This window comes from Daucus carota, chromosome 3 (assembly GCF_001625215.2).
Source record: "Daucus carota subsp. sativus chromosome 3, DH1 v3.0, whole genome shotgun sequence".
NCBI lineage: Eukaryota > Viridiplantae > Streptophyta > Magnoliopsida > Apiales > Apiaceae > Daucus > Daucus carota.
The window spans coordinates 13,150,027-13,162,776 of record NC_030383.2 but is presented as its reverse complement, the minus strand read 5'-3'; the positions used below and the strand labels follow the sequence as shown (position 1 = coordinate 13,162,776).

Genomic DNA, 12,750 nt, shown 5'->3' with positions numbered 1-12,750 from the left:
AGAAAATTAGAAAAATAGAACGGAGCGATGTGAGAGGCGCCACCTACACGTCCCTCGCTTCTCCTTTATATAAGAAACTAGTTGAGAAGCCGCGCGTTGCGGCGGCCTATAAAAATTATATTAATAATTCAATATTAATATTTGTAGAATAAAATAATTTTGTTGTTGTCTATTAAAAGTATATTAATATATTAATGTTTCAAAATTAATATTTGTAGGATTCAATAAATTTTTATTATAAAAATCTTGATTTAATACCAATACTAATATATAAAATTTGCAAATTTGGACTATAATTCATGATGAAAAAAAAAAAATTATACACGTAATTAACAATTTATAGCATAACGAATCTTAATTTTATCTGTTTTTTTAAAGTAATCACGTTCTTCCATTGTCACCTTCCACCAATTTTTTTGGATCGATTGTGCACAAACACATCTAACTTAAATATGTGAGATAGCGGTCTATAACTACCACCATTGCTTGTAACAACCTTTATTTTTCAATACTGTATAAACAAACTTTACTTAAAAGTTTTTTGAACGGTGCAAATAGATAATGCATGAATAATTTTTTCTTCTATACAAAGTAAATCATATAAAAATTAACAACAACAAACATGTCTATTATAAAAGAATAACCAACAAACATACATCACTAATAGTTAATTTATTGATATCAACCATCAATATCATGTCAAGACTATATTCTTTTCCCGTGTTTGGATTTGTCGACTCCAATATAACGGTCTATAACTACCTTTCCTTGCAACAACCTTTATTTTTTTTAGTACTATATAAACAGCATTCACTTATCGTTGCAGAAGAACGACACCTCCGAGTTAGAAATCGAGCAAAAGAACTATCAGCAGAGAGAGGCAGAGTTGTAGTATTGAGAGAGAGGAGGTTGTGTTTAGATGGTCCAATACCCTACGATCTATAAGGGTATTAATAAGTGCAGAGAGACTTGTGTGCTACTCTTTTCCATAATTAAATAATCTGAAACAAAATCAGATTAAAACTTTCAAGCTACTATATTCCATAAATAATTTGTATTTCCCATAATTAAATAATCTGAAACAAAATCAGATTATAATTTGTATTTCCCAAATTTAAATAATCTGAAACAAAATCAGATTAAAACTTTCAACAAACTATATTCCATAAATAATTTGAAACAAAATCAGATTCTAAAACTTGCTTCTAATATACCTGAAATTAAAAAAGGTAGTTCTAATTTTTAATATTTTTCATCCAAAAATTCCAGAAAATTAGAAAAATAGAACAGAGCGATGTGAGAGGCTCCACCTACACGCCCCTCGCTTCTCCTTTATATAAGTATATTTGTAGTATTGAGAGAGAGGAGGTTGTGTTTAGATGGTCCAAAACCCTACGATGTATAAGGGTATTTATAGGTGCAGAGAGACTTTTGTGATACTCTTTTCCATAATTAAATAATCTGAAACAAAATCAGATTAAAACTTTCAAGTTACTATATTCCATAAATAATTTGTATTTCCCATAATTAAATAATCTGAAACAAAATCAGATTATAATTTGTATTTCCCAAAATTAAATAATCTAAAACAAAATCAGATTAAAACTTTAAACAAACTATATTCCATAAATAATTTAAAACAAAATCAGATTCTAAAACTTGATTCTAATATATCCGAAATTAAAAAAAGTAGTTCTAATTTTTGATATTTTTCATCCAAAAATTCCAGAAAATTAGAAAAATAGAACAGAGCGATTTGAGAGGCTCCACCTACACGCCCCTCGCTTCTCATTTATATAAGTATATTGATGATTTCTGATTTTTAGCATCATAATAGCCATTTGTGTTGGCTTTTTTTTTTATTAAAAAAACTAATCTCGACTCTACGTCGTCTAACAAAACTAATAATCATGAATTGATAGTCATTTGTGTGCTTTCTTTATTAAAAGAAACTAATCTCTACGCCTAACAATACTAATAATCATGCATTGAGTAATGAATCTGGTGACCAATATTTTATCACCCCCACTCTCTCTGGGTGGCGAAGACGGCTGCATGCCGCCTAAGTACCTAAATAATTTATTGTTTGGTCATTTAGTACTAGTTGAGAAGCCGCGCGTTGCGGCGGTCTATAAAAATTATATTAATAATTTAATATTAATATTTGTAGAATAAAATAATTTTGTGGCTATCTATAAAAAGTATATTAATGATTCAAAATTAATATTTTCCGGATAAAAGAAATTTTATATTATTAAAATCTTGATGTAATAACAATAATAATATATAAAATTGCAAAACTGGACTATAATTTATGGTGAAAAAATGAAAATAAATTTATACACGTAATTAACAATTTAATGTACGACGAATTTTAATTTTGTTTGTGTTTTTTTTAAAAGTAATCATGTTCTTACATCGTGACCTTCCTCCAATTTTTTTTTGGATTGATTGTGCACAAAAACATCTAACTTAAATCCGTGAGATAGTACTCTTTCTTGTAACAATCTTTATTTTTTATTACTGTATAAACAGCTTTCACTTAAAAGTTGCTTGAACGGAGCAAACAGATAATGCATGAATAATTTTTTCCCGTGTACAAAGTAAATCATATATATAAAAATTAACAATAAACATTCCCGATAAACAAAACAAATATTGTAAAAGAATAACCAACAAACATACATCACTAATAGTTAATTTATTGATATCATCCATCAATATCATGTGAAGACTATATTCTTTTCCCATGTTTGTATTTGTCGACTCCCACATAGCGGTCTATAACTACCTTTGCTTGCAACAATCTTTATTTTTTTAATACTGTATAAACAGCCTTCACTTATCGTTGCAGAAAAACGACACCGTCGAGTTAGAAATCGAGCAAGAGAACTATCAACTATCACCAGAGAGAGAGGTAGGGTCGTGATATTTAGAGATAGAGGAAGTTGTGTTTAGATGATCCAAAATCCTACAATCTATAAGGGTATTTATAAGTGCAGAGAGACTTGTGTGCTACTCTTTTCCATAATTAAATAATCTGAAACAAAATCAAATTAAAATTTTCAAGCTACTATATTCCATAAGTAATCTGAAACAAAATCAGATTCTGACACTTGCTTCTAATATACCCAAAACTAAAAATGGTAATTCTAATTTTTGATATTTTTCTTCCAAAAATTCCAGAAAATTAGAAAAATAGAACGGAACGATGTGAGGGGCGCCACATACACGCCCCTCGCTTCTCCTTTATATAAGTATATTGATGATTGATATTTTTCTTCCAAAAATTCCAGAAAATTAGAAAAATAGAACGGAACGATGTGAGGGGCGCCACATACACGCCCCTCGATTCTCCTTTATATAAGTATATTGATTCCAAAAAATTAGAAAAATAGAACGGAGCGATGTGAGAGGCGCCACCTACACGCCCCTCGCTTCTCCTTTATATAAGTATACTAGTTAAAAAAGCCGCGCTTCGCGGCGGCGTGATAAATTTTGATATGAATTAGAATTATAATAGGATAAAAATTATTTGGAGTCATCTTCCCATTAAACATATCACAAATAAAAAATATTATAATTGATATAAAAATTTGTTTAAGTGATCATCCTGTCAAACACAAAACTAATAATAAAATTAGTTCGAACCCCCCTCCCGTCAAAGACAATATTAATCCATAATTATTATTTTTATGATAAATTAAATATTATAATTTAGATCAAAATTAGTTTGAGCCACTCTCTTGTCAAACACAATACTTATAACAAAACATTACTCCCTCCATCCCATTTTAAGCGTCCGGTTATGACTTATAACGGTCAAAATTTTGACCAAGCATAAAAATAAATTCATTATTATTTTGAAAAACTAAAAATTACATTTTATAGTATATTGTATGTATTTTATAATAACATAATTTTTTTTACTTTTAAAAATTATATTATATGTGTAAATCTCAGTCAAAATTTGGTCAATTTGACCATTCAAAAGTTAAACAGGACACTTAAAATGAGATGGAGGAAGTATAATTTATATATTAGTTTGAGTCGTTTTAGTGTCAAACACAATACTAATAAAAATTATTCTAATTATGACAAAATTAGAGATTATTTTGAATTGTGTAACAAAAAAATATATTATAACATAGATAAAAAATTATTTTAGCGACTTTACCGTCAAATATAATACTAATAGAAAATTTATTATTATTTGGATAAAAATTAGTTTGGGCCGCCTCCCGTGCCCGTCAAACGATATACTAATCAAGAACCATTTACATTATCATAAAATCAATATATGATACCTATTTTTTATATATTATTTTATTTGTTAATTATTTTTATTTTTTGATTCCAATTTATTAGTTAAAAATTATTATTCTTTTATAAAAATTATTTTAGCGACTTTCCCGTCAAACATAATACTAATAAAAAATTTATTATTATTTAGATAAAAATTAGTTTGGGCCGCCTCCCGTACCCGTCAAACACAATACTAATCAAGACCCATTTACATTATCATAAAATTAATATATGATTCCTATTTTTTATATATTATTTTATTTGTTAATTTTTTTTTATTTTTTGATGCCTATTTATTAGTTAAAAGTTATTATTCTTTTATGGTTCTAATTTTTGTTGCTATTAGTTTTTTTAATGATTATTATCCTTACAATCCTTTATTTTCTATTCGAAATTTAAGAAAATTATAAGAGTAAATCGATAATATAAATTGTACGTATTACCTTACAAATCTTAAATATAAATTGTATTTTATCTATGATTTTGTTAGTTTGAATAAATATAATCCTATTTCTATTAGCATTGCTAAATAAGAAAAGAATTGTCTCATCTTTAGAATTCAATAAGAAATACTAAATAAGAAAGGCGGCGTTATAAATTTTGTATAAATTTTAATACGAATTAATATTATAATAGCATAAAAATTATTTTGAGTCATTTTCTGGGTAAACATATCACTAATAAAAATAGATTATAATTAGTATAAAATTCTTTTTAAGTGGTCATCCTGTCAAACACAATACTAATAATAAAATTAATTCGAACCCGCCCTCCCGTCAAAGACAATATTAATCCATAATTTTATTTTTATGATAAAATTAAATATTACAGTATAATTTAGATCAAAATTAGTTTGAGCCGCTCTCTTGTCAAACACAATACTAATAAAAATTATTCTAATTATGATAAAATTAAAGATTATTATTGGATTTAAAAATGATTTTGAACCGTGGTCACGTTTTAACAAATAATATATTATAACATAGGTAAAAAATTATTTTAACCACTTTCCCGTCAAACATAATACTAATTGAAAAAATTATTATTATTTAGATAAAAATTAGTTTGGACCGCTTCCCGTGCCCGTCAAACACAATACTAATAAAATCAATATATGATTCCTATTTTAATATCCCATTTTATTTTATTAATTATTTTTATTTTATGATTTCTATTTATTAGTTAAAAATTATTGTTTTTTTATGGTTCTAATTTTTTTGCTATTACTTTTTTTAATGATTATTATCTTTAAAATACTTTATTTTATATTCGAAATTTAAGAAAATTATAAGACTAAATCGAAAATAAAAATTGTACGTATTACCTTACAAATTTTTAATATAAATTATATTTTATCTATGATTGTTGGTTTAAATAAATATAAAAATTATTCTAATTATTATAAAATTAAAGATTATAATTGGATAAAAATTATTTTAACTGTGGTCCCGTTTTAATAAGAAAATATATTATAACATAGATAAAAAGTTATTTTAGTCACTTTCCCGTAAAACATAATACTAATAGATAAATTATTATTATTTAGATAAAAATTAGTTTAGGCCGCCTCCCGTGGCCGTCAAACACAATACTAATTAAAAATCATTTAAATTATCATAAAATCAATATATGATTCCTATTATATATATCTTATATTATTTTATTAATTATTTTTATTTTATGATTCCTAGTTTTTAGTTAAAAATTATTATTCTTTTATGGTTCTAATTTTTTTTGCTATTGGTTTTTTAATGATTATTATCTTTACAATCTTTTATTTTCTACTCGAAATTTAAGAAAATTATAAGAGTAAACCGAAAATAAAAATTATATGTATTACCTTACAAATCTTAAATATAAATTGTATTTTATCTAGGATTGTTAGTTTAAATAAATATAATCATACTCCTTTTAAGATTCCTAAATAAGAAAAGAATTGTATTACATTTAGAATCCAAAACGTAAGAGAAAAGAATTGTATTAATTTTTGGAATCCTTGAACCTAATTTTTTAAATTATAATTATATTTTCAATACGAAATTTAATAAAATTATAAGAAAATAATTTTATTTTTTTTTGAAACCAATAAAAAAAGAATTGTATTTCCTTTAAAATCCGTGAATTTGATTTCTTGAATTATAATTTAGCGCTACAAACCAGTTTAGACAATTTGAGATTCTGGAATATGCTGGTTTTTAATTTTTAGATATATAATTTGAAAAAAAATTAATATAATAAGATTATAAATTTTATAACTTTTGAAAATAAGAATTGTATTTTTAAATTATATTTGTTCAATAATTGTTATTTTGAATAAATAAAACACATTGCCATCCTTGAATTATTTTTTTGTTGCAAGCAATACAATCAAGTTGGTGATAATCTGTATCTGATTGTTCAAGATGGTGAAAGCTCATCGAAAATAAAAATTGTATTAACTTACGTTACAAATTTTAAATAAAAATTGTATTTTAATCAATAATTGCTAGTAATTCTATTGCTTTTAAGATTTGTAAATAAAAAAAGAATTGTATCATCTTTAGAATTCGATAAGAAAAGAGTTGTATTACTTTTAGAATTCTTAAACATGTTTTTTTGAATTATAACTATAATTTCAATCCGAAATTTAAGAAAAATTAGAAGATTGAATCGAACAATTCTAAAGGAACGATGTGAGTTTAGCGCTACAAACCAGTTTAGACAATTTAAAATTCTGGAATACGTCGGTTTTTATTTTTTAGATATATAATTTGGAAAAAAATTAATATAATAAGATTATAAATTTATAACTTTTGAAAATAAGAATTGTATTTTTAAATTATATTTGTTCAATAATTGTTATTTTGAATAAATAAAACATGGTGCCATCCTTGCTTCTTCTTATTTTTTTTTGCCAGAATCCTTGCTTTTTTTTTTTGTTGCAAGCAATACGGTGATAATCAGTATCTGATCGTTCAAGATGGTGACGATGAGCTAATCGAAAATAAAAATTGTATTAACTTACATTACAAATTTTAAATATAAATTGTATTTTATCAATAATTGCTAGTAATCCTATTGCTTTTAAGATTTGTAAATAAGAAAAGAATTGTATCATCTTTAGAATTCGATAAGAAAAGAGTTGTATTACTTTTATAATTCTTGAACCTGATTTTTTTGAATTATAACTGTATTTTCTATCAGAAATTTAAGAAAAATCAGAAGACTGAATCGAACGATTCTAGAGACGCTCGCATCCTCCTTTATATATATATATAGTGAAAAAAGCCGCGCTTCGCGGCGGCGTTATAAATTTTGATATGAATTAATATTATAATAGCATAAAAATTATTTTGAGTCATCTTCCAGTTAAACATATCACTAATAAAAAATATTATAATTAGTATAATTTTTTTTAATTGGTCATCCTTTAAAACACAATACTAATAATAAAATTAGTTGGAACCGCCTCCCGTCAAAGACAATATTGATCCATAATTATTATTTTTATGATAAAATTAAATATTATAATTTAGATCAAAATTAGTTGGAGCCGGTCCCTTATCAAACACAATACTAATAACAAAACATTATAATTTAGATATTAGTTTGAGTCTTTTTACTATCAAACACAATACTAATAAAAATTATTCTAATTATGATAAAATTAAAGATTATAATTGGATAAAAATTATTTTGAACCGTGGTCCCGTTTTGAAAATTATATATTACAACATAGATAAAAAATTATTTTAGTCACTTTCCCGTCCAACATAATACTGATAAAAAAATTATTATTATTTGAATAAAAATTAGTTTGGGCCGCCTCTCGTGCCCCGTCAAACACAATAGTAATCAAGAATCATTTACATTATCATAAAATCAATATAAGATTCCTATTTTATATATCCTATTTTATTTTATTAATTATTTTTATTTTATGATTCCTATTTATTATTTAAAAATTATTATTATTTTATGGTTCTAATTTTTTTTTTGCTATTAGTTTTTTAATGATTATTATCTTTACAATCCTTTATTTTATATTCAAAATTTAAGAAAAATATAAGACTAAATCGAATATAAAATTGTACGTATTACCTTACAAATCTTTAATATAAATTGTATTTTATCTTTGATTGTTAGTTTAAATAAATATAAAAATTATTCTAATTATGTTAAAATTAAATATTATAATTGGATAAAAATTATTTTGAATCGTGGTCCTGTTTTAAAAAATATATATATATTATAACATAGATAAAAAATTATTTTAGCCACTTTCCCGTCAAACGTAATACTAATAGAAAAATTGTTATTATTTGGATAAAAATTAGTTTGGGCCGCCTCCCGTGCCCGTCAAACACAATACTAATTAAGAATCATTTTGATTATCATAAAATCAATATATGATTCCTATTTTATATATCCTATTTATTTTATTAATTATTTTTATTTGATGATTTCTATTTATTATTTAAAAAATATTATTCCAATTTTTGTGCTATTAGTTTTTTTTAATGATTATTATCTTTACAATCCTTAATTTTCTACTCCAAATTTAAGAAAATTATAAGACTAAATTGAAAATAGAAATTGTACGTATTACCTTACAAATGTTAAATATAATTTATCTTTTATCTATGATTGTTAATTTAAATAAATATAATCCTATTTCTTTTAGGATTCCTAAATAAAAAGATCCTTGAATTTGATTTTTTGAATTAAAATTCTATTTTCTATTCGAAATTTAAGAAAATTATAAAACTAAACCGAACTATTGTCGAGATTGGTCGTAAGTCCATGCATACTATCTGAATGAGATTGCGAAGATGTTAAAGATGTTTTCACGATAGAGATGTTATTTTCTTCTTGATCATTCTGGAACGATGTGAGTTTAGCTACGAACCTGTTCAGATAATGTGAGATTCTGGAAGATGCTGGTTTTTATTTTTTAAAATATATAATTTGAAAAAAATTAATAAAAATAGATTATAATTTTTATAACTTTTTTCTGAAAGAAATTTTTTATAACTTTTGAAAATAAGAATTGTATTTTTAATTATATTTGTTTTATAATTGTTATTTTGAATAAATAGAATCCTACTCTTTTATGATTCCTAAATAAGTAAAAGAATTGTAATAATATCTTATCGAATTATATATATAAAATTCAACTACATCTTCAATATATCTTATCGAAAATAAGAATTGTACATATTAATTTACAAATCTTAAATATAAATTGTATTTTATCTATTATTATTAGTTTGAATAAATATAATCCTATTTCTTTTAGAATTACTGAATAAGAAAAGAATTGTATCATCTTTGGGATTCAATAAGAAAAAGAATTCTATCATCTTTAGAATTTAATAAGAAAAGAGTCATATTACCTTTAGAATTCTTGAACCTGATTTTCTGAATTATAATTATATTTTCTCTCCGAAATTTAAAAAAAATCAGAAGACTGAATCGAGCAATTCTAGAGACGCCCGCATCCTCCTTTATATATATATATATTGATTGATGATTGATGATTGATTGATTGATGATTATATATTTTAGAATGATAATATAATAAAATAGTATAATTCAAATTTTTTAAAATATATCAAATTAAAAACCATATTAAAATGAGAGGTAAACAATTACTTCCGAGAATATTTGTAAAATCAATTTCCTAACACACGTAGGAGTCTCGCCTAAATACCAAGCTTCTCCAATACGATTCCATGAACCATGATCAACAATCACCTATGCAGGATGCAACGCCCACAGTCCACAGACCCCAAAAAAAAAAGAACAAGACACATATTTTAAAACCCTAGATCGGAAAATTAATGGAGAAGCGAGGCAACGGGATCGAGAGGTTAACGAACGAAGATCTGTTAACCGAGGTGCTTTCGAGGCTTCGAGTAAAGTGGTTGCTGCGTTGCAAAGCTGTTTGCAAAGCCTGGTCGTCTCTTATTTCAAGCCCTAGTTTTATCAAATCTCACATCCATCGCGTTGCAAAACAAGATGATGATGATATCCTGATCGGACAAATCTCCCGATTCGCAGAAGATGATGACTTTCAACAAGTAGACGATTCATTCTCACTCCTCCACTCCCGTTATCATCAATACGTGGCTCATCTTATCTTTCCTTACTCAAAAGGTGATTATAGCTTCTGGCCCGACTCTCGTCTGCTTGGTTCTGATTGTGGCATCGTTTGTGTTTCTGTCACAGGAGATAATACTAGTGATTTGTATCTTTGGAACCCTGCTACTAAACGCTCCAAACTTATTCCACCGTGGACTATAAATATTGATGATTTTAGGGAAAGAGTCGCTGTAGGGGTTGGTTTTGATCTTGTTGATTTTGATTTTAAGGTGGTTAGGGTTGTTTTTCTCATTCCCGCAGAGAGAAAGTTTTTAGGTGATAATAGGTATCTGGCGATCTATTCTTCAGACAAAGATGAGCTTAAATCTGCAATTGAGAATGCTTCTGTCGAGGTCTATTCTGCAAAGAGGAATACATGGGAAAAAATTCAAGGTCAACTGACTGATGTTCCGCGCAGACACTGTTTTGATTTATGCCTCCGTGGATTTTTGTTTGCGATAGGATATTATGGTATGATGGCTTTTGATCTTAACAAGGAGGTTTTTCGTTGTGATATTAAGCTCCCGATAAGTACTGCTGGTTTATCAACTCTTGTTGTTGACTACAAAGATTCCATTGCGGTCATTAGCTACAAGTTCAGAGGACCCGATTATAAGATTAACTTGTGGACATTAGATAATGAGGCATGCCTTTGTGGTGGTGATGGTGGAGTTGAGGCATCATGGACTTTCATGCTTAGTGTTAATGTAGGTGAGACATTCGACTATGCCCGGATGCTTTTCAACAGTGTTCAATTTTTACTACTTATAACTAATGAGACGGTGGCTGGTGAATGGTTCTCGTATGACTTGGTCAAGAAAGTTGGAGATTTTATTCATATCTATCCATTTTTTGACTTCTGTAATGTTTTTAAGTATACGGAGAGCCTAGTTTCAATCCCAGGGATGAAGCTAATCGAATGGCCTGCTGATGAAGATGAAAATGAAGGAAACAATTCGGAAGATGACAGTGATGAGGACAGCTACTGGTCAGATGATGGTAATGTGGAAAGTGATGCTGATTCAGAGGTTGAATAAAGAAACACTTATTCGGAAGATGATAATGTGGAAAGAAGCCTTGATTTTGGTTGTGAAGGATGAAGCTAAGTATCGTAATTATTGAATTTCTGCATAATTTCTTTCCCTAAACTTTTTAACCTTTTTAACATCGTGTTTGATAATCTTGTGTTTCCTAACATAAGTTGGAATGGCTAAATATTTGGTTTAAGTGTGCTCTCTTGCCCACTTTTGTTCTGTGATCTTTCCATTGTCGAAGTACCTACAGAACTGGTTGAGCTTTAATTAATGCTTTTTTGATTTTAGGCGTCATTATGCTACTCGTTTCTACTATCTGATTTCAGTCAACTATATTATTGATTGGTTCAAATATAGCCAACCAAAAGGTGTAAGTTTAAGAAATGTCTTAAATGGGTATGAAATTATTTTAGGATCTAATAAGTCCACGCGCCAAAATGGTAGTCATATTTTGGTATCACACATTAAATAGACTCTTAAATAGAAAATGAAAGGTGATGGTTTTATTATTAGGTTGTTTCTTCCTCGAGATCTTGCTGGATAGTCTCTTGTTTGTTGCTAACTAATTAGTGTACAATCAATCTGATGCAAGCCCCACCCAGATCATCTGATTTTACTAATAAGCAGGTTTCATAATCTCTAGCTTGGTTGAATTGATATTTATCTTATGATTAAATTTTTAATGCATTCGTCCAGAGCAGTAACCAAATATTTGGAGGATTGATAGGATGGCTTTTATGTCGACCAGGTGCATAAGAATCTATTCTTGTGTTTAAATCTGAATTTATTATTACCATCTAGTGGAAAACAACCTATTAACAAAGAAGTTTTCACGTTCTTATAAGAACACAGACCGGCATTTTCATGCTAAAAGGTAATTAAATAGAGATATTGCAGAAATGGTTTACTTGAAATCATAATTACAGCTCCTACTTGGGCAGATGATTGAACCCAGGGACTGTTTTTATATGAATGAGAGTTGTATGTATACATTGGGGTATAAATACAAAGCTCACATTGTAGTAGTAATATTTGTGATGAGGATCTCAGGCACTGCCACATATCCTATTGGACATGTGCAATCACAATCCAGTGACTGTTTTTATATTAATGAAAGTTGTATGTAGACACTGGTGTATGTGAATACAAAGCTCACATTGTGCTTGTACAGATGTATGGTGTGTTTAACTGTCTCTTTGCATTTGCATTGCAATAAGGAGTATAGGCTATAATTGTTATTGCCAACGATTATTATGTGCCTTAAGCATACCCATTACCAATGGGCAAT

The 12,750-nt window shown here is 27.0% G+C and overlaps 1 protein-coding gene across 1 annotated transcript; it reads left to right on the top strand.

Moving 5' to 3' along the window:
- The first annotated feature begins 10,127 nt into the window (after positions 1–10,127).
- On the top strand, positions 10,128–11,465 carry LOC108212265 (uncharacterized). Its single transcript, XM_017383992.1, has one exon. It carries the CDS (start codon positions 10,128–10,130, stop codon positions 11,463–11,465), a length of 1,338 nt encoding a protein of 445 aa, XP_017239481.1.
- The last annotated feature ends 1,285 nt before the right edge of the window (positions 11,466–12,750 follow it).